General features: G+C 39.1%; 1 protein-coding gene across 12 annotated transcripts in view; it reads left to right on the forward strand.

Annotated features, from left to right (window-relative positions):
• IKZF1 (IKAROS family zinc finger 1) overlaps nucleotides 1-27,732 on the forward strand; it is a 69,530-nt gene that overhangs the window by 32,272 nt on the left and 9,526 nt on the right. For 5 of the 12 annotated variants that reach the window (XM_083858473.1, XM_083858469.1, XM_083858478.1 and 2 more), the window contains 5 exons: nucleotides 12,083-12,136; nucleotides 13,829-13,888; nucleotides 15,954-16,214; nucleotides 21,979-22,146; nucleotides 24,058-24,183. In XM_083858473.1, coding sequence (XP_083714599.1) covers nucleotides 12,083-12,136; nucleotides 13,829-13,888; nucleotides 15,954-16,214; nucleotides 21,979-22,146; nucleotides 24,058-24,183 — 669 coding nt within the window. The remainder of the gene's footprint in view (nucleotides 1-12,082; nucleotides 12,137-13,828; nucleotides 13,889-15,953; nucleotides 16,215-21,978; nucleotides 22,147-24,057; nucleotides 24,184-27,732) is intronic. The other 7 variants (XM_083858477.1, XM_083858479.1, XM_083858472.1 and 4 more) reach the window with 3 other exon arrangements.

Consider the following 27,732-nt stretch of genomic DNA (forward strand, 5'->3'; position numbering starts at 1 on the left):
GACCAATAGCTCAAACTGTATTTCTGGATGTATGTGTTTGTAGGTGATGAAGTTAGCAGGATTTCATTTCCTTTCTTGACCTCACTGTGCTCCCCAGCACAATCATGTCAGATACCAAAGTTTATTTTAGCTAATAAGAAGTAGCAACTTCTGTAAAACTGTTTTGCTTTTTAATGAGGATAGTTTTTCAACATTTCCATTTGCCTCACACTTGGTCCTACCACACTCTCTGGGTATTAGTATGAAATTTATGTGCTTTATGAATCCTGGGTAGGGCACTGCTGCTGTACTGTCTCTGGCTTGGTTACAACAAGGAGCTGCAACTTGGTAGCCCATGGGAAAGAAGATTTCCTAATACGTTATGGCACATTAGGACCCACATTTGTGTGTTTCTACCCTGAGAATCCATCATATTTGCTGAAAATACAATGCAATGTCTTTTCCTTTGGAATATTTGAAAAACACTTTAAACGTAATCAGAGCAGGTGCTTTTAAAAGGATTCTTCCAAGTAAAAGGCACTTACACTGGCTGGAGCAGAGCACATGGCTAGGAGCAGAGAGGAAGTTTGCCAGAAACTTTGCCTGCTAGACACTTTTAAATATTCCATAAATGCTGAGATAGCAGGAAATGCCAACAATGATAGTCTAAATAGATCATTAACCCTTACAGGAGACCAAGTTTTGATCATCCTCTGAATGACTGGCACCAGTTTTCACAGCACAGATCTTGTTCTTGTTGCATATAATTGTGTGTCCTCTGGCCATTTTAGCCCTTGTTGTTGGTGTAAGACTGAGAGAGAATTAAGCTTGGGGATTTTCTACTGGCATTTTTTCCCAATTGTTTTGTTGGGACTTTTTTTTGTCTCTGATTTTATGTTGTGGCACAGGGCTCCTGGAAAAGAACCTCTGTCACTCTAAACACTGCACAAACACCAACAGAACACCCCAAAGAGTTTACAGTCTGATTAAGGCTATATATATACATCATTGATTAATTAAGCTTTACAAGTCCTAGCTGAGGTGTGTAAGGTACAGCAGAATGAAATGTAATCAATTGTGCTGTGAAATCTAAACCATATACAGTATTCTGGAGACCAGAGAGCAAATTTGTTTTTCTAACAGATGCAGCAAAATAGTCTTGTGTGCTCTTCTCCGGGATGCAGTGGGATTGGTTTGGTTCAAAGTACTCAACTTCATTTTAAACCACATCTCTTTAGCTTGAAAAGTAAGATTGAAAAATATAAAGCAGGTAAAAGTAAATAAATGAAGGATTTGGTGATTGTACATGAGAGAATAAAATATTGTCAATGAATTATTACATCACTTGGGAAATCACGAAATAATTAGTTTCCTGCCGTATAATTAGTCTAGATCTTAGTACAGAGGAGCAATTTACTGTATCACTTGGACTTCTGGAAAAAAAGGAGAGCTGATTCCAAGCTCTATGCCTGATTTGGAAAGGCAAAATCCTCGGTTGTACCAGTGCAGTGAGTGAACTTCCAGCCTGGTGCTGATGTGACAGAATTGAATGAGGCTGGTCTTGGGAATCTGGGCAGCTGAATATAAAGTAGGGACATAGGCCCAAATTTCAGGATATCAAGCCCATACTCTGGTCCAGACTTTTCTTTATGCTGAGATGTTTCTGAAGATCTTTTGAATTAAAAAAAAAAAAAAAAAAAACTCTAGCAATTTGGTTTTGGAGTGAGATTTCACACCTCATAACTGAACATGTATTAGAAGCACTAAGCAGCTGAACTGGAGATGACACAGTTTTTAGTTTTAGGTCATTTCCCACACCAGAGGTACAGGCTGAACCCCTCTCTTCTCTCCTTTCTCAGACCACTGATTATTTTGTCATTCTGACTTCAGTGTGGAGGATAATTAAAAACTGCTTTGGCTATTAAACAGCTTATGTTTTTTTCCTTTCTTTGAGTTGGGATTTTTACATCTCTCTTGGAACAGAGTGATAACATGGGAAAAGGTCAGCTGAGGAAAGATAATTTTTTTTTCCTCCTGCATCAGTCTTAGGAAGAAAAAGTTTAGTTTTTGACCTTGAACAATCCTGGATAAGGGAGAGCTGGCTAAGGGCTCCAAGCATTTGATAACCAGTATTTTATGGGTAGAACGAAGGCTTATTAGACTGGACAGTAAGCACAGACTATGAGTAGCATTTTCACAAATACCTAAGTTAGAAAATTTTTTGGAGCTACAACTTCTGCCTTCTCCATGGTCCCTAATCTTCTGTGGAATACATACCAGGAGGGTGACCAGTGCATGGCCAGATTTCAGCTTTATATTAGGACACTTGAGAGGCACATACCTGAATATGGGAATCACTCTAAGTGGCAAAATGGCTTTTGGGTTCCCCATTAAAAAAAAAATAAAAAATATACAAACCAAAGAAGTCTTATCCCCATTTAAAAAGAATTGAAAAATGTGCAGATAGGGAAGTAAGGGCACATGATGGATTAAATGCCTTTCCCATGGCCACACAGGAAGTCTGTGGCTAAGCCAGGAATTAAACCTAGATTTCCTCAGTCTACATCCAGTGCCTTGCCCCCATTTCAGGCTGTAAAATTTTATTTGTTACCAAATTCTCTGTTGGCTGAAAGCAGTAGGACACTGAGTGTGAGAATGAGAAATATTAGAGAATAAATACTATTAATAATTGGTGAGAAACTGAGAATATTACCCATTTCTATTGCTATTTAATGTTCTCTTTTTTCCAAGTTTACGTCAGCACAAAAATCCCCTTGTGGTATTGTTCCTTAACCAAACTACTTGTGCCTTTCCCTATGGCTAGGGTTGCAGTGGAGCCCAATGCTTAGCTGTTTCCAACTGCTCTGGTTTAACAGTAAGTAACATTATGACTGGATTGGCAGAAAAATGTTTCTATTTATGCCTCTTTTGCTTTACAGTTCACATCCAAAGTCAAATAGAAAAATTACATCCATTTCCTGTGGAGAACATCCATATCTATGTTCTCTCTTACCATGCTCATTTGATTTAACAAAATATTCTTTTTCTTGAACTGCTGCATGACTGAATTTTATCCTTAGAAATCCTGAACTACATCCAGAAGGCCTCCACTGAAGTGAAAACCAGATCAGGACCAGTAAAGCCAGAAGAAGGCAGGTCGTGCCCCTCAGATCTGAGATAAACAGAAGCCCATCTCTACAGTAGATAAGATATGACAAGCTAGGCAAAACCTTCACAGTGGTTATAGTTCCTCTCAAATAAATGTGGTGGGTATTGCACAGCTTGGTCACTGCCAGCCCTACAAGAACAATGTGCTGTATAAACTCTGCCCTTGTAGACTAGAGGTACCTGGTCTGTACCTGTAGGGAACTGGGAGAGCAGTCACAGCTGCAGGAGGGGACATGCAGTGCAGGGCTCCAATAGTGATTCCATCTCAGGGACTGTTGCCATTCACTGGACTGTAGTGCTGACTCCTTCCTATGCAAGTAGGAAGTCCCACATGTCCCAAATTACACTGACTTTAGCTGAAGAAATAAACAGTGCTCAAGTGGCACAGAGGATATTTTCTAATTTACAGATAAATGGTGGGGAGAAAAGCTGAACCTGCTGATATTCTCTGTTCAAGAGTATTTCAAAGAAAGTGAAGCCTTATTAAAACCCATTTCTTATCATCTTCTGACAGCCTCTTTTGTGGGGAATAGCCCCAAATGGTTTTGACAGTTCTTTCAATAAGGTAGCTTTTATGCAGTGATGAACAAATAAATATATCACAGTAAACCTTTGTGTAACACTCCTGTCTTAATTTACATGCAGGATTTCACCACTGTCTTCCTGAGAAAGAAGAATTCAGTTAGCCAACAGATAAGACAAAAACTGGAGCTTGACTCAAAAATGATGCATAACTGTTAGTGTTGTGATATTTATGGAGGATCATTTCTCACAATTTTACTCCCTACTTAGCTCTTTATCAGATATTTTTTTGCTGAAAAGTCCCCAGGAAATAGAAGAGTGTAAAAAGCTGGTATTCCTACTCTGTTCTTAAAGAAGTCCATGTTCTGTTTTGCATCTATTTTGCCTGGAAATGAAGAAGAGAAAATTCTTCATGTGAATCTCAAACACTTTCTGCTCCAGCCAAGTTTCATTCTGAACAAGTGGGACACATGATCTCTGTGGAAGGATTTCCTAAGTTGTCTGCTCCATCCACTGCCAGCCAGGCAGGATTGCCCAGTTAGGCAATCCTTACTCTGCTTTAGCCAATTTCCTTCTGTACTCTTCCATCACTCTGTCCCCCACAGCTGCCTTTAGTAAAAAAGGCCATTGCCTAATCATGCCTTAGATATGAAGGTAAGGAATGGGCTGTGGGTTAGTTCAGGTTTGGAAGAGTCCAACTGCACACAGAGCAACACAGTTGGGTGCCTGTCTTAAAGTAGGTGGGGGAAGGAATACATGTCAAGTGGGTGAATGTCCGAGAGCAATAGTAATCTGGAAGATTGCTGGAGAGGCAAAAAGGGCTAAATCCCTCTATTTTTGTTAGTTTTAATATTTTTTTCTACTAAGCCACTAAGTATAATTCCTTGTCTATGCTTCCCTTTCTGTCACTTCTCCATAATTCTTAGCATTTCAGTTGGGCTGCTGTCTCTTGGTTGCTTCCTCTTTTCCTGCTTTCCTATATTTCATTATTTGCCCTTCTTCCTCTTAGAGTACTTTTATAACAGAGTGAGGAGGATGTGGAAATGTTACAATGTGACACACAAACTGCAGTGTCACAACTGCAGTTCTTTTGTTTCACCTCCAGGAATGCAAAGAAGCAGATCAGGGTGGAGAGGCAGGAGTGGGTAGCTGAGTGAAGGAAGGGAGAGATTTATAAATAGGGAAGAGAAATTACAAAGAAGTCAGAAAGTTTCCAGCTTGGTAATTTGAGATAATAGCTTTCCACATAGTTAAAGATAATCCCAAACTGAACCATCACTGTGTTCTTGAATTTAAGGATAGATGCAGGCAGTACCAGTGCGGGGACCTTCCACAATACTGCTGCAACAGAGGAGATATAACCATGATGTGTTTTTGAACTTGCTTGTAGAGATGAAAGCTGAGCAGAGATCTAGACCTGTATTGTGCACAGTTCTTAAAATTGTCCTTTCAAAACAACAAACAAAGAAAGAAATAATAAAACCTCAAAAGAAAAAACTATTCTTGGGGCCCATGTCTGTATGTGAAGTACCTTTGGAAGATAACGTGGTTCAAAATGAGATGCTCTCTCCCCTCCCCTCCCCTCCCCTCCCCTCCCCTCCCCTCCCCTCCCCTCCCCTCCCCTCCCCTCCCCTCCCCTCCCCTCCCCTCCCCTCCCCTCCCCTCCCCTCCCCTCCCCTCCCCTCCCCTCCCCTCCCCTCCCTTCCCCTCCCCTCCCCTCTCCTCTCCTCTCCTCTCCTCTCCTCTCCTCTCCTCTCCTCTCCTCTCCTCTCCTCTCCTCTCCTCTCCTCTCCTCTCCTCTCCTCTCCTCTCCTCTCCTCTCCTCTCCTCTCCTCTCCTCTCCTCTCCTCTCCTCTCCTCTCCTCTCCTCTCCTCTCCTCTCCTCTCCTCTCCTCTCCTCTCCTCTCCTCTCCTCTCCTCAATATCTGTGGTCTCCTAGAAACCTTCCAACTTGAGTGGTTTAGAATCATGTCATAGCAACTGGTGTAGGAGTTGATCCAAACTTGTAGGCCATGACAGATGCTAAGCAGATAAACAACTGTGGGTAGGGAGGAAATACGTCCAGACTGCTCTTTGTGGAAGGAGTTAGAGGAACAGTAGGTAAAGGTTTCCTGTTAAGCCAAGGAGACAAGGGGGAAGCTGTAATAGCTTCTCAGCTATGGCTGCAATTGGACTCAATTTTCACAGCATTGTTAGTGTGGGTTTATTTTTTCTCCACTTCCCCCAGCCCTCCACCACAGGAAGCTCAGGTTGTCTTAAAAATTTGAATATCACTAATAGTCTAAGAGATTTAAGCTCCCATATAATTTTGATACTTCAAAATTGCTCTCCACTGCCACACAGCTGCTTCCAGTCTGTGTGGTGCTGCAGTGGACCAAAGATTTCATAGTCTTCCTCTGCTGCAGATTGGAAAGCAATTGCTGAGCCATCTCTGGGATTTGAAATGCCAATACATGTCCCTTTTGTTATCTACTGCAGTACTGATCAGCTTACAGGTTATATCAAACAGAGTTTGTGAGGAGGTAACAAATGCCTTGCCTGCACATGCAAGCTAAACTGGATGCCCAAGATTCAAATACAGAGCTTGAGACAGTGGTCTAATTTCTTAGTGGATCTGCATTTGCCAGGGTGATCTGTTTTCTGATAATCTGGTTTCATTAGTATCTGAAGTTTGGGGTGCCTCGTTAGTTGCTTTTGTAAAAATCTTTTGCTGATAGACAAATGTTAAAGCAATTGGTAGGCCTATTGAAATAGTGTTTGAACACTAGTTGGGCCATATGGGATTAGACCATATTCTGTTCTATACTTCATCCAGAAATAAGGGTTTTGATGTGATAATTTCTGTGGTCTGAGTTATGTAAGTTTCTGAGGTTCATAATAGTCAGTTTTGGGTTCCTTGTCACAATTTAGTTGAGTGATTTGAGCTATTGGAGACTATTCAGTTTAAAAACTATTATTTTGAAAGACTTGCCTCTTGAAGCTCTGCCAGCAAAGTGTTGACTTGGATGATTTGTTGTTCTATTCAAGTTAAGAAAATGTTGGCCTTTTGAAGTAAGATCACCCAGCATAGTGATTGTGACTGTCTGAAGATGGTGATCTTGACTGTGCTCCCAGTGAGTTTCAAATGTCAGATTACTGATTCACCTTTCACACTCATCAGCCTTAGGTATTGCTGAAGAATTGTTTGGAGTTTGAGGAGGGTGCACCTGAGTGGATTGGCTCTGTTCTGGAGGCATGGTGATACCTGCACCAGAAACTTGGCTAAACTTCAACTCTGCAACATAGTTACTTTCTGGTTTTGGAGACACACTTCATGACAGAAATAGAGATTCATAAATTCAGTATTTTCAAATCACAGCTGAGGTGTAATTGCAGGTCAGAGTTAGGAAGTTCAGGTAGGATGCTGTAATAAATACCTTTTATATATAAAATTAGTCTTAACTTCTGACATATTTTTCTCCACATCTTTCTGAGAAACTGATCTTTTTAAAATATTATCTCCTTTAGCTTTTGCAGAAAGCTAGTGAAATCTATGTTTTTCTCTTAGCACTTCACTCAAAGACCCAAGAAAACAGTATTCAACTCTGCAATTCCTTTATGCCTCACAGAAGAGGCATCCAATGTCAGGGACAACTTATCATAGCACCAGTGTGGTTAAGGATGGATTCTGTTTAGGAAAGGGAAGGTATGCTTGTTTTTCCTGAGGCAAAAGCAAGAAAACTGCAAGCATGAAAAATGGTCAAGAAGTGAGGAAATACAATAAGTCTCTTAAAAATGTGTACTAAACTGTGTTTGTAGACTTTCAGAATAATCCTGATCTCTGAGAGTCTGCCAGCATCATTTGGGGTTTCTTGCCATTTCAACATAGAGGACTGATTGCCAGAGAGGGAATACAGGTGCCTGTAGCAAAGCATTGTCTGTGATACACAGTGGGAAAGAATTGATATTGTCCTGACTTTTTTCCCCTCAGCAGCTATCAGATATATACATATTCAGAGAATTTCTTTGAGATTTCTGTAGAAAAAATTTTGCCTCTCCCCCAGAAGATGTAGATTAGGATTTCCTGTTTTTTGGAATGTTGAGTAAACTAATCAAGTAAACAGCAGTTTAGATTGCAAAACTTTCTCATAGTATCTCTGAAACCCAAAAAAGAAGAACCTTCAAAAGCATCTGGAAAAATAACTAAGCACTCAGAGTTAACAGACCTAAAGCAGGCTTCGTAACTCAGCATCAACTTCTTTGCACGGTCCTCAGAGAGAACATCTACTTTATCACTCATAAAGTGATGACTGTATTTAATTTGCTTTAGTCTAAAATAACTTTCAATATCCCTGGGTTTTTTTTCCTCTGTGTCAGATGAGGAGGGGCACAGAAGACTCTGCTCAGCAATTTGTTTTTAGAGTAGGCAAGATAATAAAATTTTCATAGTGTGTTCCCTCCCAAGTGCTGAAATGGCTGGGTTCCTCTCCATTTCATCATCTGACCTCTTCTCAAAAGAGGACATTGACAGTGCACAGCTTTGGCATGACACCCAGAGGCACCTCCCCAAACCTAAACACAGCTGCTTGGTCTAAATTTAGATCTACTGACCCTTTGACAGCTATGGGGAACTATGTACAGTGGCGTAAAATGTTGCTTAAGGCATCTTCATGGTAGCTGAATGGCCCCTGGAAAAGCCCCTGTGGGTCCATTCACTGATCATGAAGGCACAGCACATTGTTAACATCCGTGGACTTGTTAACGCCCACAGACTTGCAGGGGCCTAACCCTGAACTAGAGTAGCTCTGTGCCACTCCAGGCAAAAAAAAAATAAGGATGTGCAAGCAGCTCACTGAGCTAGAACATGAAAAGGGGAGGATTTGCAAAGAAGGGCTAACTTTGTATCCAGGGCAAGGCAAAATCAGGTTCTCAGAAGCAATGTATAAAATAGTTCATATCCCTTTCTTTCCCTGAACCACAGAACCAAGGGCACTTCATTGCTCCCAGGTGGTAGTTTTGTTCTTCAGGGCAGCAACTGTTGCCTTCATCTGGCACCTGACCAATACCCTCTGTGTGTATTCAGATTTCATAGCTTTTCTCTTGGTCAAGCAAGCTTAAAACTTCCCCTCTAACTACAGTTCACATTATATATACGTAACTAATCACCTTGTCTGGTTTTAACTGTGTTTCTGCACTTTTTAAGCCCTTTGCCTTGTTAAGGAATGCCCACAGTAGCTCCCAGATAAGGACAACTTCCAGCCATTGACAGTATAGCTTCATAGAAGAGCCTAGCTGTCTCTTCCACCTTTGTGGAGCTTCTGGTCTGCCTGTTGAATTTCAATATAGTCATTCCTCTTCTCCAAAACACTAATCTTTGCACGTGCATATTCCCTTCATATTCTCCCAGCTGCCACATGCGACTGCCTCTAGCTAGAATTTTGTTGCATTAGTTGAGGATTAGAGACTTTCACTAAAGCATGCCTTGTGGAAGGATTAGAGAAGGGAGATGCCTTATAAATGTTAGGATATCATATATCTGAGGCTTTGCTTTTCTTGAATAACTGTTACTGTGTGAGGAAGAGCATAAGCCACAATGATTGTGCCTGTAGTCTTTTTGAAGAATGCAGCTTCAGAGGTTCCAGTCTCAGCACATAAGCACATGTACTCACAGACACACCTGTGTGAGCTGAGAATGTTTTCAAGTATGGTAGTGTTTTCACCTTGCTGTTGTGCGTTGTTATTTAAGGTAACTTTGCTTTTAAAAAATTCCTGGTAAGGGCCCTTTTACTTCTTCCTCATCCTTTAGTGTCCATATTTTAAAAATTTAGTGAAAGCAGAAGAGACAAAAAATTTGAGGATGAAAAGTGCTGTTCTTACTTCTCAAAGCAGAGAAGTGTCAATAAAGTCTGTTACCAGCAAACCTGCAGCAGTTCCCTTAGCTTCTCCATCATGCAGCCAGTAAAAAATGCAGAGCTTTTCCAATATAGGAAGCATGGATTACACATACATGTAGAACTTGAGAAACAGGTTTAGTATGGCATTTCCTGACAGTGCTCTTTCACTTGCCTTTAAAATTTAGATTTATTTGTAGTTCAGATTAAGAACATCAATCAGCCAGGTAGTTAACCGCTATTTAGAAAAACAACTTGAATCCAGTACAAAATGTACCAGGAAGTGTCACAACAAAGACAAGAAATATGAACTAGAACAGCCCCTTGGTTTGGTTACAGATCATTTCCTACTGAAACACAAATTTAGAAAGGTAAATAAAAGGCACAAATCTTCAAGTGTATATTTGAGGGCATTATTTGAATCTGTCTTTAACAAATGCATCCTTACTGGTCCTTTAGAAAATTCCTGTAGATAACTAACAGGAGGCTGCTGGGAGAATGCACAACAGAGCAAAAGCCACTTTTTGTACCTAGAGAGGACGTACTTTGTTCGTTGTTTTGTTCACTTGTTTGATTCCGTGCAGTTTGACTTCACTAGAAAATCCCCTAGAAAAACATGTTGATGTGCTTTGCAATGCAGTGAAGCACAGTTCCCTGCTCCTTTCTGCTGAGGACAGGCTGTGTGTGCTGACAGGCGCTGGTGCTGGCACACGGCGTGGGCACCCCACCAGACAGCGGCAGGGAGAAGCAGCAGTCATGGATGATGACATGGGTGGAGCTCCTCACACCAGTTGTCCCATGGGAGATAGCTTATCTGTGGATGCCTGTGTTTCTGGAATAACATTAATTTGATTGAAAGCCAGAATTAGAGTAGGGAAGAAATTGGCTGCCAAGGGCTGATTGGCACTTGGAGTCAAAGGAAGCAGCATGGTCCCAGCAGGGAGGATCTCCTTATCCGTCAGCACCAGCCTCTCTACCTGCAGGTGTGTCTCAGCAGCTCCTGCTACTACTCTTCCTTCTGTTATTTTTATTTCCCTTTGAAAATGCCCTCTAACTTTCACCATTTTACACAGAGAGACCCCACAAGCACTTGATTAACTGGCCAATGCAGTGCTATATGTAGAAAGGAGGGAACAGAAAGTAATTTTTTAGAGCACTTGAGTGCATCTGTAACTAAATAACCAGTTAGTTTGATCATCCCATCTGTGTTCTGTTATGTCATCTAAATTATGCTGAAGAAGAGCTCAAGGCATTGCATTATGGTTCTTTTGCCCAGACCTTTTGTTGTCATTTTTCACACCCACACAATTCTTCTTGTCACTTCAATACTCATAAGGGAAAGATACTATTAATGGAAACATAATTTAAGTTAAAGAATTGGTCTTCGTTGTTTGTTGTCAAGTTTGGCTGGTGAATAATGACTCCTTAAATATTCTGTGGAAAAACAACTTTCATTTCTGAGAATGGCATCCTCTACCTGCAGTGTTCTTGTGGGGTGAGAACAGAACTGACACCACAATAAGTGACCTTGATGTGAGAAGGAAAAGAGGAAGGTTTTCAGTGCATAAAGCCAAGTGCTAGAGCTTTTGTATGCCATTACAAAACAGAATAGTTGTTACATCTTGTATCAGAAATAACAGGTGGGATTGGTGACAATTTTCTGTTTTCTGAGTACCTACGTAAACACGAAGAGATCCTGTCTGCATTTATTGACACATGTTGGCATGCTGAGGTGATTTATTTTGGCCTGATAAATGGGGTTTCTTCATCTTATTCTGTGTTTTTAGCAACATTTTCTATAATTTGTTAAAAAGGATGGTGTTTAATATTTTTTTTTTCACCATTACAGCGATAAGGTACTGCTCAAATCAGTCAGGTATGGCTTCTGGTTGATTAGTTATGGTGTCTTCATGAGGTTGGATTTTAAAACTGCCATTTAAGGATCAACTAACATCAACAAAATACTTCTGACTTGTCTTAGAATAACAAGTGAGCCATGAGAACAAAAAATTACATGCACCCGAACCATTTGCAGCCACTTGAGGAGAAATCTTTCTCTGCTCTTGGCTACAAAGTACAAACAAGACATTGCATGACACAAAACCAATTGGGGTTTTTTTTCAAAGGAAGTCTAAAGGATAAGTTCTTAAAGGCAGGTATATGTCACATGAGACAATTTAGTACTTACTGGGATAAAAGGTCAAATTCCATTAAAAATCAAAGGGAGTAAGGGAACTCTATTGTTTATATGCCTTAGATGCTTCAATGTGATTTGTCTTTCTCTGTTACTCTTTAAATACCTTCAATAGCCAGGTCTAATGCTTTTTACTTCTTTAAAAATCCCACTGGAGAACAATATGACTTGGGAGGTGAATTTCCCCCTTCCAAATGTAATCATGGCCCCAGTACTTAGACCTATGCCATTGCCAAAGTCTCACAAAACTGAAAGGACTTTATAGCTGGGAGGGAGTCCCATAGCTAAAAGAGAAGGTAAATTTGATTAAAAACAAATTACTAATTGTTCCCATGCATCTTTTTTCCAGCTGCCTATTTCTCTGTCCTTCGAAAGCCACCCTCTACGTCCAGTTTCCCAGGAGGTCTGTTTGGTTTCTCCTTTCCTCTTACTATCAACTCTTTCACTCATTGCAAAGTGCCTCCCTTACATGTCCATGTTGCTCAGCTCTCTCCAGGGAAGCGTGACGCTGTCTGCTGTCATACCATCCTGCTTTCCTGACTGTCCCGGCCCAAGTCTGATGTGGAGCCAGCAATGCTGCTCTTCAGTGATAAATTATATCATCACCTCTCTCCCCTTCGACATACCAATTTATTTTTTTTTTCCCTAAGAGTTGTGTAAATCACCTTTAGCTATAGAATACTGAACAGATGTTTTAACATTAATTTAAAATGCTCTTCAGAAAATCCAAGTGGAATTCCCAATAAACATAAGAGAGCACAAGAGACCCAGCCAGTGTCCTGCTTTTGGGTAATTTTTTCACACTCTGGATATGTAAAAAAGGAGTGGGAGAAAGCTGTCAGTTCAGTGACATTAAATAACTCTGCACCCCTTCCATAGAAAAAAGGGTTTGTATTAAACACCTTTTAATTGTGATAATGTGTACAAAGGGAATAAAATACAGAACCCTTTAAGGTCACCTCCAACCAAGTTGAAGTAAATTAATTAATGAATAATTTATTAATGGTGTTAGAAGAGCCAATGAGAAATTATTACCATGAGTTATTTTAAAGCTAATTAATATCTTCATATGTGTGTACATAGCTATGGATGTGCACAGAAATTATTCCTACAAAACTCTATTGGGTAACAGTTTCAGAAACCAGTACAAAGTCTGAGCATATTCTTAATCAGTGCGCATGAAAAATAAGGTTTACAAGTATTTTTCACATTGCTGTTGCTCCATAAGTGATTTCTCCATGATTACAAGGGAGGGACAAGAATCACTCTCACAAAAGTAGAAAACACTGATGATTTTTATTTCCAGTATGAGTCCTCACAGAAAAAAAAAAAAAAAAAAAAAAAAAAAAAAAAAAAAGTGTAAGAAAGTATATCCTGCCTTCCCTGTTATTCAGATTTCGTATCAGTGGGGCTATTTTCACTAGTTCTCATATTACAGACAGATTTGCAAGAAGTTTGAACAGGGAGAGATTTTTTTTGTTAATTAGACCTATAAAATTTCTGTGAGAGCCGGGGTGAATCAGGTGCCCTCAATGTCTATCAGCTATATGTAAACCTGAATACCCTCTTCTTCCATTGCATAAGACCAGTGGGCGTGAGAACAAAACAACACAATTTCACTTTTTTATAACTGCAGAGACTAGAAACAGGGATGTGTAAGGAAGAGATCTCTGTCACAGAAAGAGGGCATATTGGCAAAAAAAAAAAATTCTGAGGAAGCTGCATCGTAGGGGCCTGCATTGACCCTTTTGAGACACATTAGCAAGAGTTCCTCTTGACTTCAGCAGGAATTAATGCTCAAGCAAGGGGAATACCCAAGAGTACATTATGCTTCTAGAGAACATGATAAAACTTGTTGGCTGCTTTGGAAGAAAAGGGCGTTTTCTCAAATGGGAATTGTTCTAGACAAGTCAGGATTCCCCTGCCAGCTGTCCTTCTCCTGTTCCTCCTTCATCCTAAACTGCTTATGTTGCTTCTGTGATGATAGTTTTGTCTTTCTCCTAGGTATTTTTCTTATAGCAATAGTGCCATCTTCTTTTACATTTACTGCTAGCAGTACCACAAACCAGCATCCTGTTTGCCTTCTTTATTGCAGCTGCATACGGGGCGGAAGGCTTTAGGGACTTTCATGCAATAATTCCCAAATCTTTTTCCAGTAAGTATACTGAAACTCAGTTAACTACAGAGCATTTCCATCTAGTTCCTACTTTTAAAATTTTTGTTTGTGTCATTTCTTTTCTGAGTAATGTATGTTTGTCTGCATGCACGTAAGTAGTCTGATCTTTTTGTTTTGTTCATGTGTATTTCGTTTTAACGTAAAAGAAAATCTGCTTCAAAAGCCACCTTCTCCAAATCCCTGGCAAGCAAGGAGTCTATAATTGTTTAGTATAAATATATATTTATTATTCTTACAACTGAAAGAAAAAAATTACATATAAATTGTGGGAAATCTTGTCATATACTCAAGCCAAACATTTCAATTGCTTCCATTTGCCATGGCAAAAACAGCAGTATGAGGTTGTAGCCCATTAAATTTGCAGAATCACTTCTGTTTAATCAGTCATATCATCTTTTTAAGTCACTGTGTGGTCCTTGATTTTTATTTGTCTATAAATTATTCCCCTTTTTAGAACATACATTTTAAAGGAAAACTGCTATTTATTTAAAACACTTATTCTGTTTTGCACATGATTTCTATTAAAAGTGCAATACTTGAAAAATCATTAAAATACCTAGATTGATAGACTTTTTTAAGAGGTGTCAAGCAGTATTCATAAATGTGAACACCTTTAGGCTTCTGTTTCCCAGTAGGATTTTGAGTCAGATACTCTTGTCAGTTACATGTCCGTGCAGTCTTTTCTGGGACACCTGTGAGGTTGCAGGATGTATCAGAGAAGAGCTCATCAATCCTCTCCATTTCAAAGGAATATCAAGGTCTTTCAACCTCTTGCAGAAATTATTGCCTGTAGTTTATTGTTATCACATTTCTAGACCATCACTTTTGAATAAGGTTACCATAAAAATGTTGTTCCACAGAAGGAAAAGACCTAGACTTTTTTGGATTAAGCAGATACCCTATATTCTTAGCTATCCGGAGAAGCAAATTCTTTCCTTTTTTTGGGTGGAGTGGGATGAAGGTAGAGGGTTTTTTACTGTATGGAAAGTAAGATTTTGGGCAATGTAAATGGTCTTTTTCAGCCTAGTGAAGTATTTCTTCACCAAAATCACCAGATCAGAAAAGACGGAAATAACAGCAAAGATTATTTTTTTTCTACATAAAACACCACACAATCATACAATCGTGTGGAAAGAAGAGAAATGCATACTGGCATGAATTTTTCTGGGTCTTGACCCTTTTCCTTCATGTTAAATTCTGCTGTATTCATATCAGATCAAATTTACTAACCTCTATGTATCACATGTTGTGAGGCTATGGCAAATTTACACCTAAATTCTTCTTCTGGCTGCAAGAAATTGTCACCTATGGGATTACAACAAAAATTATTTATCCAATAAAGTCATAACTGTTCTTCCAGACATCTTTCCTTTTTTTTTAATGTTTTTTTAATCATAACTTCTGACTCTAGTTATCACCTCCTATTACTCAACAATCCTAATCCTGCTGTCCTAGAAACACAACTGTCACTCTCATAATTTCCTTAAATTCTTCCTTCCGTCTTTCCCTATATCAGTGCTTCTATATCAGTGTTTGTACTCTCCTCTTCCATTGTTGCTTATCCCATATAACTGCAAACCAAAAATTTGGATTCAGTACAATCTTTGGAATCTTCCTGCCAAGTGGAGAATGTTGCATTTTCTGTTCATTTTTATCCATTGAGTTGAGTTACTTACTTTCACAATTGTTTTGGACAAATCCCTATGAAGTGGATTAATTTTAACTTTCATTCCAATTAGCTTGATTGTCAAAATGAAAGCTATAAACACAAAAATATCAAAGTGACCTAGAAACAGACTTGTAATATTGTTTGGGTTCCCTGCTCCCTGGATGCCTTGTATTTGAATTACTGATATTCACTGTTCATTGCTCCATGTGTTACAAACTCATCACATTGCCCATAGAATTATAGTTGAGGTCATAGCATTTATTTAGTGATACTGTACCTGCTGTTTAGAAGTTAACTCCTTTCATGTGATTGTTTCTTTGCCACGTTATTTGTTCTGTAACCAAACTGAGTGGCATCCTGTATTGTTTCTTTCAGCTGGTAATATTAAAATAGAGACTCAGAGTGATGAAGAGAATGGGCGTGCCTGTGAAATGAATGGGGAAGAATGTGCAGAGGATTTACGAATGCTTGATGCCGCAGGAGAGAAAATGAATGGCTCACACAATGGCCCAGGCAGCAAGGCTTTGTCAGGAGTTGGAGGCATTCGACTTCCTAACGGAAAGCTAAAATGTGATATCTGTGGGATAATTTGCATCGGTCCCAATGTGCTCATGGTTCACAAACGAAGCCACACTGGTAAGGCCTGCCATAGTTTTTCCTGTAGTTGACAAGATCTGGCCACATATTAGTAACTAAGACTTATTTTCTGTATCATGCACATGTTGCCTCTTGTAAGGTAATGCAGCATTGATGAGCCTTTGGAACTCAGTTATTTTGGTACATCCTTTTGGCCTGCACAGGAATTGAGACTTCTTCATGGAAGTCCATCTGTTGAGCTAGAAACAGTGCTGTTTGGTTTGAAACAAAAAAAGTTTGAAAAATCAAATTTAAAAGAAAAGTAAAGCAGTCTTGTATAATTTCTAAGAAATTTCTAAGAACTGCTGAACAAAAACCCATTTGTAGCTAACTCGGAAATTAACCCAACTGTAATGTTTCCAACAAAACAGCAAAGCTCATTATGGATCAGTGGTTATGTAAGTGATTGGAAAAAATACATATTAAGAGAACTGTATTGACAGACTTATATTTCATGTCCAATGTTTCATGAAGTAAAAACAAATATTGTCACAGGTCAAATGTGCACTAAAGTGTTTCCACCAGGACACTAAAAGACATGTAAAGATTTTGTGTCCCATAGAGATGGTTTTTAATTATACCATTGCTGTGAATATTCTTGTCTTATTTTTCAAATTCTGATTAGTCTCAAAGAGGACCAAAAATGAAGAGTCTGAACAAATGAAAAAGTTAAAAGTGAGGCTCACCTTGCCTGATATAAGATGTCTAAAATTTAGGCTTCCAATCTAAACTTTAATGTCATTCATAGCTAAAAGAGAAGAACCGGACTGTACTATTGTTTCACAGAAGTTGCTTTGAAAATTAATTGGGGATTTGGCATTTTTACATGAATATTCCAATGAGAGGGAATTTTAAAATATTTTAAGGTAAGAATGGTCTGTCTTATAGTTACATTCGACTGAAATAGTTGTGCCAATAAACATTTAGATACTTTCTTCCTCTATATCCTCACAGTCTTGCTTAAGTAACTTTCCCAGAATTACTAAGTAGTGAGATTAACAAAGTGTTTTCAGAGTTTAATGGAGAGGATCCATGAGAACCCCCATAGTGTGTTCCATTGCCCTCAGTGTTACTGTCTCTCACAGTAACTGTGTCTGTTCAAGCTATGGAAGTGTGGGTTCTGTTAGTGTAACATGGGTTAGCCACATTCAGAAGCAATGCTGTTACATTGCCTGCTTCAAAGTATTCTTCAATTCTATGTGATAAATCCCTCTGTCAGGGAAGAGCAGATAATTATTGGAAAATCCACAACTAGTACTCAGAAGAGAGGCTGTAGCCTACTTCCGGGATATAACAAAGCGTTTCTTGTTTCCTTTTTCCTTTCCTTTCCTTTCCTTTCCTTTCCTTTCCTTTCCTTTCCTTTCCTTTCCTTTCCTTTCCTTTCCTTTCCTTTCCTTTCCTTTCCTTTCCTTTCCTTTCCTTTCCTTTCCTTTCCTTTCCTTTCCTTTCCTTTCCTTTCCTTTCCTTTCCTTTTTCCTTTCCTTCCCTTTCCCTTTCTCTTTCCCTTTTCTTTTTGATAAAATGAATACTTAAAATGACTTGTACATGAGGCCTTTTAAACAGACCCATGGGCTGAAGAGGACGCTGTAGTGGTTGAAACAGTATGTTGCCACTTGAAATGCACTTAGAGGTAGAAGTCTTTGTGCTTGTTTAAGCAGACTGCTCTTTAGTTAACGCCCCGCCCCCCCCCGCCCCAAACACACACACACACACACACACACTGTGGCTGGAACAGAGGAGCTGTTTCAGGTCCCTAAGGGTCCGTGGCAGTGTTTGGACCAGGGCTGAATGCCCTGTGTGAGGACACACCTGACTTTAAGGAGGTGGTGGTCACAGCTGCCTTTATTTCTCTTGCACTCCTCCCTGGTCCCTGTGACAATGTCCCCAGGGGCCACCTCACTGGGTGCCAGGTCATTTCCCCAGCATAGACCTTCAGTTCCCTGAACTTCTTGCCTGGCAGAGAACTGATTTACCTGCCAAGGGTGCTTGGGGTGCTACCACGCAAGGATTGTCATTTGAAGATTTTTCCACCCTTTGCAGATCTCTTCCCTTGCCAGCTAGACCCTCTTTTCAACAAGGGAATGTAGTTCAAGCCTGCACTGGAAGCATCCCACAAGAGGCACTTTGCTCAGGATGATCCCCTTCTTCTACACTCAATAAAAGGGTGTGAAGTTTTGTCCCTAGGTCCTTCCATGGAAAGAATGCCTTTGCTTTCCCTCCTGCCTCATCCTCAGCTCCTCCCCTGAGCAGCCTCTTTGAATGAGCTCAGGTGGTTTTTCAGGGGCTGGCAAAGGAGTGGAAGTTCAGAGCTGGTAGTTTAAATTAAAGGGACGTCATGGGGAAACAGTGGTGACTGCTTTTCCTTTCAGCTGCGCTGTGAAAATTAAAGTCGAAATGGGATATACTATTACAGACATTTAACTGACTATGCTGAAGCCCATTTCAATACATGCCTGGTGAAGGAATAAGCCTCACAAATGAATTACTTTGCTGCTAATTCATGTAAAACCTGCATATGCAGTGAGGTTTTCTTAAATAAATATTTGATAAGTGAACAAAACTCTAGCACACTAAAGTGCCAAAATAAAATGACTGCCTGACCTGATAAAAGACATAATTGCTTTTAATGAATACACCTGCCAAGTGCAGATATGCAGAGCAGCACCTGATATTTCTGCCCTCTCCTGTCTGCAGGCAGCTGTACAGCACTGACTGCTTCCTAGCACCTTACTGGTTGCTTACAACAGAGCAAATACCAACCCACAGATGCCCAACTCTTCTCGTTCTCCTTCCATTTCAGCACATTCATTTTCTCCAGCTTGCCACTGTCTTGTTTGATGTTTAAGAAAAAGGAGATTTTGAAAGGAGAAAGAAACTCCTGCTCCCTGATGCTGAAACCTCAGGGTACATTGAGGATTCTCTTTCTCACTGTGCATATATCTGCATGTACATGCATATCTGTGTATGTGTGTGCATAGGTGTATATATTGCCTCCTTATATGTATACTAAGCCAATTCACTCATTAGTTCACTCACATCTTGTTACTCGGTTCTGAATGTCTCAAATTTATTTAGATAGAGAGCTCTGCAAGTCTCTGAGGGTTAGGTGACCTTGTCATTGTTTAAGAAATTAGAAGTATTTTAATTAAGATTATAAGTATTCTTCATCGAATAAGTGGCCCGGGGCCCAAGCTCCTGCTAAGGCTTGCAAATCACTGCAATGGTGAAAATGGTTGATTGAATTCAGAGTCCCATTGCAATTTTTGTTCCTGGGCCATTTGGTCATGGCTACATGCCCAAGACAGGTATGAACTGTTCAGACCTGGAGAAAATAACACACTGTTCAGACTGTTTAGAAAAAGAGTCATTATGTATTTTTTCTTTCCATTCTGTTCCATCCTCATTTTTGGAGGTATCACCATATCCATCAGTGCTGTCAGCATCCTGGCAGGTCTGGGAATTTTGCTGGGCTCCTAAAGGAGGCATTACTCACCCCAGTAGTTGCAGCATGGACAGCTAAGGGCCTACACATGGCTTCAGGGTCTTTTGGTGACAACGTTGTTTCCCTTCTACAGCAACATGAGTACAGGCTTCCTTACATCTGATCCCACTCTAAGTTCTGTAGAAGTATTTGGTGTGCAGCAGTCTCGTTTGAAGTGCTTCATCCGTCTTTTCCACCTAGTGCAAGACTTCACCCTGTAATTGGGGGAGCTGTAGGCTAGAGATACATTGCATTCTTACTTTGCCTTACATTTCATTCCTGGAGTACTTTAAAGATTCTCGATTTGTCTTCTTACAGTCTTCTGAGTAAAAATAACTAAAATGAATGCTAGAAAGGCTGCTTAGTAAGAATTAGCTGTTTCTTCTGAATGTGTCTCCGTTGCCGAGCTGAATTCTTCCTTTTACTGTTTCAGTCCATTTCTGAAAAACACTTTCTAAACTGAGTAACTGCCCTAAAGATTAAGAAGTAAAGTAGAGAGACTCTTACCTGTTTTTTTTCTCCCTAACCATACCACACATGGCTTATGAAGTACATTACAAACTCCTGTAAGGCTTATGCTGGTATTTTTGCATGCCACCCCAGCAGAACCAGATGTGGGTATAGTTTAGATGAACAGAGCTACTTGACAGACAAAGAAAGTGAGCTCATTTGGCTCGACAGGCACTGTGCTGCTCTGCTTGAAACTGACCAATGAAAATATCTTGCCAAAAAGGGGATTCATTTTGCTGTTTGCTGAATGCTAAAGCTGCCAGCCCTGATGGCAGAGTTTTTCATATTTTTGGGTTGGGACAGTGCTGCTGTCTAATTGATCTTCAGCTGTTCTGCTGCATTACCAGAAGTCAAAAATGATCAGGCTGCACAGATATGCACATGTATGGACATAAGATATCATCATAGGTGTGCAAAATGTTTAAGTGAGAGAGACAGAAGAAATAGTTTAATTTTTTTTCTTTTAGTATTTTAACTTCAGCACTGAAATCTTGAATACAATGTTATTGTTACACAAAAAATTCAAAACTAAGAATGGGTCATCTTTGGGCTGTTTCTAATGTTGATGCATTATAATTACTCCAACAGATTGAACTGATGCCCAAGAGAGACAAAATTCAGCAAATATGTTTTAAAGGCTAGTTTGACTTAGTTGAGGGCTGTATAGAGACAGGCATGCAGAAGAAATTCTTGCTGATAGAATGCTCTTTTGTGTAATTTTTCTTTTATTCCTCTCTGGTACAGCTGGAAACATATATTTTTTTCCCACTGATTTCAGAAAAGGCCTTATCCATCTAAATTTAAAAAAAAAAAAGCCCAAAACCAAAAAAGAAAAACCAAGTAAAAACCAAAAAAACCCAAACTAATAAAAATCATATTGACTTTAAACAACACTAAAAAGCAAACAACAGCCATATTAATTTTTTTGCAAAGGCTTTGATTCACTTCCTTGATAACAGGCACCAGTTTAGACAAATCAAGGCTATGTCTCTTCAAGTTTTTCCACATCTGTCCAAAGTCTAAACCATCCAAGCCTGTTTGTGCAGCTCCTCTGTTCGTACTTTACCTAGAGAAGGCTTGGGACTTAGACATGGCAGTACAGGGCTTCCTTTGCACTGTCTTAACTTCTGTGATTTTACTCTCTAGCTTTCTCTCTTTTCTCTGTCTCTTTCCTGATTTGGCTGCTTAGGGACAGACAGGTAATGGAGAAGAAATTGAAAGGGAAAATACAGGGAAAATGTAAATGAAAAGAAGTTATTATAACTGTTATAATGAAGTGCCTTTCATTTAAATATAAGAATGTAACGCTGAAATGAACTTGTGATCCTGAAATGCATTTTTAATGAGTTTCCTTTTTATTTTGCTGCTTCAGTGGCATATTTTAAAGACCCTTTGAAAAAAGCCACATTAAAAACCCCACCAAATGCCACAACATGCAAAATTGGATATTGGTTTATTCCAAAACTGCTGATCAGGAAGAGTGGCTCTTCAACACAAAATGTTGCAGTCACTTTATTTAAATGAGTTTGAATTTGCATTGTGATGTGCCATTCTGATTTAGAAAAAAAAAATTAGATTTTCAGATCAAATTGACCCAGCCAGTGAAGCATTAAGAAACTGGCAGGTTTAGTCTGAAAGCCTCATGTTATATCAAACCTGCAGCCGGTGGAAGTCACAGAGCAGCAGTGAGAAAACAACTTTCTCCCTGAAATCTTTCTCTTGTTACCGCATAAGATTTTTTTGTTCTCACATATTTTCTTCATCTTCCCATAGGAGAACGCCCTTTCCAGTGCAATCAATGTGGAGCCTCCTTTACCCAGAAGGGCAACCTTCTGCGCCATATAAAGCTGCACTCAGGTGAAAAGCCCTTCAAGTGTCACCTGTGTAACTACGCCTGCCGCCGCAGGGATGCCCTCACGGGACACCTGAGGACTCACTCAGGTAAGTGAAGGTTTGGGAATAACCAGGGCTGCTTGTCACCATACCCACTGAGGAGATGGGCATGGCCACCAAGCCCGAGAGCTCTTGTCACCCTGAGGAGCTGAGTAGTCCCATCTTGGGGTTAACCAAGCTGAGCTGGCCACAGCATGTTAGCAGCAAAGAAATGACTAAACACATGCCACACTCATGACCCCTCACCAGAAGAACTGGGTTTTTTCCCATACTTCTTGGCTGATTCAAAGTTTCTGTATTAGAGTTTCATCTTACATGCCTTGTGTGAGTAATGCATTTCATGGAAGTACGAACATGACTTAAGTTGATGAATGTTTTAGGGTTAGAGATAATATAAAGTTGAAACACAGTCTTGTATTCATCTTCAGCCTAAGTGAACACTGCCTCCAGCATTTAGCAGGAGTTATTTGTTGCACGTTGTTATTACAAGTACTTTGAAAGAGAGAGTGGGCAGAAGGCAGAGGGTGGGAAAAAGAAAAATAATCTTCCACAAAAGAAGACTCTGATGGAGTTTTTCTGTGTCTGTCTCAACAGTAATATGGAGATATGAATAAATATTTTTGAATAGCTGCACTTTCCCATTACCATGAACCTCTCATTGTTTGACAGAAGCCACAGTCACATACCTTCTGTGAAGTAAAACCAATTTAGCACATTTAAAGTGCCTTTAAAAGCAGAGTTCCATCTCATCTAGCTTCCCAAGCTAAGATACAAATGCAAATTGCTATTTGGATGGGAGACTTCCAATACACATTGCTGGAATTGACACTGGTAATGTTACTTGTGAAAGTTGATTTTGGATTCTGCGTGGCAGAAGGGGAGCTCTCAAAGTGATTTTTTTGTGCTCCAAAAAATTAGGGAAATTCTTCTCTAGCACATGTGTTGAATAATAAGATCCTTAGAGTTGATCCTAGATTTCAAAAATAATTTCCATTTCTCGTGTTTTTTCTCAGCCTGACTGAGGCAGGCACATATTTTTAATAGTATTTTGCTTGCCTCTCCCCTTGTTGTTATTGATTTTCATGGATGGACAATTTGAAACATAGCTTTTCATGTGTATATATATATATGAAATCTCACCTAGACACTCTTGGCAAACTCTGAGGATTCTGTAGTTAAAGATACAGTGCCTAAACTATAGATAATGATTACTTCCTGCAGTTGGCAAATTGACACCAATACATTATCAGACAAGTTAGATGTCTGAATCTGATTTTCATCTAAGAATCTTTGAATAAAATTCAGAAATTAAATTGTGCAACTATCTAAAATTGTGAAATCACATATAAAATGGCAGTCTTGTCATGTTAAGACAGAAAATTCAAGCCTAGAAGTACACAGAGCAGTACTGTTGGTGAAGAATTCCTAGAACTATCTAGATCTGTATTGATGTAATACAGAAAATGAATTTGTCATGCCATTTATCTTGAATTTCCAGAAGCAGAAAACATGCCATATCTAAGATTGTCTTAAAAGAGTTGAGCTGGTTCTGTTTACACCAGAACTGACCTCCAGCCAAGCAAGTCTCTACCTACACCACCAGTTTGTCCACTGACTCTCTGTGCAACTGGACGCTAAAGAAACTGCTCCCAGACTTTTGAAGGTGTCTCAGTTTCTAACCTGTGTAGATGTTTTTAAAGATTTAATATCACAGTTTTTATCTGATCTGAATCATCTAAAATCAGTTTGCAGCAGCCATAGAATTGGCCTGTTGATGTAAAGATATACAACCAGTTTTCCATTAGTTGTTTTTCACTTAGATTTTTAAATTGATGAAATTTTCCTTCACTACAGCATGGCTTTATTTTTTGGGTGGGCTTTTTATCTCTTGTCCTTACCATGGTTAATGTGCTGTTGATTGCCTCATCCGAATCTCATAATGAATTGTGTTTTTTCCAGTTGGCAAACCCCATAAGTGTGGATACTGTGGGCGCAGTTACAAGCAGCGCAGCTCCTTGGAAGAACATAAAGAACGCTGCCATAACTACCTTCAAACCATGAATCTCTCAAGCAGCATCTATCCAGGTAATAAAAGTGTCCATTTGGGGAATACTGCTGTCCTGTCATAAATGCAGAGAAAGGAGTGCAAAAGAATCAGTAGTACCATTTGTGGCAACTTTTGCTTTGGAGAGTCACACACATTCCCTGTATATATGATACTGTGTCTGGATTTATTCTTTATTTGATAAACATTTGACTGTTTTCTCACTTTGTTTAGCTCCAATCAAAAGCCAAGTAAAATTTAAACATGTAGCAACACACTTGCAAGGCTTGGAAAACATCAATTTGTCATCTCAAGAAAATATGGCTGCATCACCTACTGCCTTCTCTTGGAGGCCTATATTGCAATACACTTGTGGATGTATTTTTAATAAAGACTGAATTCCAGTGTTCTAGATAGGATGCAGAATCTTCTGCACTGCACATCTCCTCCTCTTCCCAGGCACGGCTTAAAGGAATTACTTGACCTCTGGGATCAACTCATCTAACAAGGATGAGCTATCTGTCTTGGATCTCACTCTGCCAAGCAAGAGGACATAAAGCCAGAGACATTAATTTAGGCAGTTTGACTTGAGACAGTCCAGAATGGCTAATAATTTGTTGACAGCCTTCTTCCCAGGCTGCCTTTTTAAAGAAAACTGGGGGGGGAGGTAAGGGCCTATGTTGAGACTAGTGTAATGGTGAAGATAAAGTCCATTTCTTGGAGAATATAAAAAAACTATGCCCAGAAAGAGACAAAGCGGATCTTGGGGGATTCTATTGAATTCTTGAATTCTATTTTTTAACAAACATCCAGAAGATCTGTACAGGATTGATCACAGTAATTAGCCATACAAAGTCCTCTTGAATGTGCAGTTTTAGATGGTGGAGATCCAGCTTCTCTGGTGGAGTTTAAACCCAGCCATTAAGTTCCATTTCCTGCATACCTATTTAATCCTGTCAGTATATGTTATTTAGTTTGTCAAATGAAAAAAAAAATTCTCAAATTCTCTCTGCCCTCTTTGCAATGATGCTTCATTTAAGATTTTATATCTGTACAGAACCTGAATATGTTTTTACATGCTATCAAATAATGTAAAGTATATGCACGTAATGATAGCAGTGAATACAACTGAGATGCTTCTGCAGAGACAGCATGTTAGAGCAGCACCCCTCCTAATTTTATTGAGGGGCTGCAGAATATATGAATAGAAAACCTCAATGCAATAAAATGCAGTAAGCAGCAATACTTATTTCTCAAAGAGGTGATAGGATTTAAAAGCAAATATTCTGGTTTGGGATTTCAGTCTTCAGTGTCTGGCACACGGATTTAAGTGCCTGCACACTGAATTTGAAAATCTGTGCAAATGAGTAGCTGAACTACTACAAAAGTCTTTGTGAGAGGAAACTGATGTCAGGAATCATAAACTCTAGTAAGAAATGAAACAGTTTCAGAGGCTGACCCTTGTTTATATCAAATCCTGACAGGAGAGCTTGCACTAGCTTTGAACTAAATATCTAATAATTCAGTGGGATAAAAACTTGAGGAATTAATTAATGCTTTGAATGAATCACTTCTTATATATACATTAATATATATATATTTCTTCTTGTATATGCTCCTTGTATTCTTGTATATTCCATATTTTACATAATAGGACTGCTTTTGCAATTAGAAATAAAATTAATCAACTAAAGTGTTTAAACCTCATATTCAGCCGAAGACTTCACTCTTAAAGAAATTCAGTCTTCAGTTAACAAATCAATTCTATACAGTTCTATAAAAGGAAACTTTCTTGCATTTTTCCTAGTATTTTGCATAATGAAAATTTATAAAAAAACAGTTGAGAAAGAGTGGATGTCCAGCAAATTTTACTGTATTCTATGATATATCTAGAAAAGCAAGTAGCTGTAATATCACTGTTCTTAAACTATTTCAAGGTGTGATGTGGATTTGTTGGAGCCATTATTCAGACCCTTTTTTCCCCAGCCTCAAAAAAAAAGTTGGGGCTGCTAGAGCATCTGATTTGACATTCTGCCACAGCAAGATTGCTTTTTAGAGCATTTTAAAAATACTTTTTGAAGTATACATAGAAAAAATGTCAGTAGAAAGAACCTAAACTTGTAGAAGCTTTCCATCAGCTTGTAAATCTAACAAATGTAATTGAGAAGAAACTTTCATAAGGGAAGGATAGAGTGAAAGGGAGTAAGAAGATGAACAAGAGATTCTACTTAGATTTCAACTTTTCTCTCTTTAAGAGAAGGAAGGAAATATAACACAGAGTTGGAACCTGCCAAATCTTGTGGCAAAATTCTTATTTTAGAGGACTATAATCTCACTTCCATATGAAGTTGTTCTCTTAGAGATATTACCTGGAGTTTAGCATTTGAGTTGAGTAGAAGTGTGCTGAAGTGTTACTAGGCTTAAAAAAACAGCAGGAGAAGTAGTTTATGAAGTTTTTAAAGGGTCAGTTGCAATTCTTCAGTCACTGGGAATTTTAGTTTGAAAAGATAAAATGATTTTTTTTTTCAGTTCACAGACACCAAATTATAGATAAATAGTTATTCATTTGGTAGCAAATTTCAGAGAGTTTCAGTTGCAAGTGCTGGGGATTAGTACATAATTCAATTTCCCCTCTTTTTCAATAACAGTTTTAGAAATTTGAAAGTTTGACTATTGAATACATGACTCACCTTCTCTTGAACTGATTAGAAAAGGAATGTTATTATATCCTAAACAAATATTTCTTGATCATTTAAACTTCTAACTAAATGTTCAGTCTCTTATGTCCCTGTTGAATGTCTGCTTTAAAACATTCTCTGTAAGTCTCTTCCCTGGGGTAGTACCTGGAAGCCTTGGTCAGCACAAGATGCTGGTGTGTGCTTGTTCAATAGTGGCTGTGTGCCATGAGCACCCTTTATTCTTCTGCACCTTCATGGCTAAATTTGTCTCATTTCCTGCATTGGTCACAATCTTTAGTGTCTTATGGGGCTGGAACATAATTTCATGAGACTCCATGTAACTGTCATTGGCACTGGCATTTTCACTGTCACTGCAGTATGTGCTGCTGCTGCAGCAGGACTCAAGAGCTCTTTGCATTCTCCTCAGTTTGGTTGCAGGGCGCTGTTGAATAGGACACTTCACCTGCTCCTCACAGTTATCCATCAGACCTGATTTCATATATTTCAGGAACAACAAAATTTTCACAATCATCCTTTTACGGCTGTGGTATATTGTCAGAATAGCAGTGGATTGCAGCAATGTGTTCTTAGCTATTGAGAAATACCCAGGTACCAGAGGAATGGATCCTATGAACCAGTAAATCCAGTGAGAAAACAAATTCTCAGCAGGCACAGAAGGAAAAACGTAGCAGAGTAGGGCACTTAATTGAAACAGGTCAAAGAATCAAAGTATAAAAATCATCTTTTGTGTCTTCCTTCAATATCAACTCAAAAGTTCAGGAAAAATGTCCATATCTTAGTAGCAGATAAAAGTAAAATTAACCCCTTTTTCTCCCTTGACGGACAAACAAAGAAACAAACAAAACCCAAAACAAACCCCACAAACAAAAAACCCACCAGCAAAACAGTTGT

The sequence above is a fragment of the Zosterops lateralis genome, assembly GCF_965231275.1.
Source record: "Zosterops lateralis genome assembly, chromosome: 1".
Lineage (NCBI taxonomy): Eukaryota > Metazoa > Chordata > Aves > Passeriformes > Zosteropidae > Zosterops > Zosterops lateralis.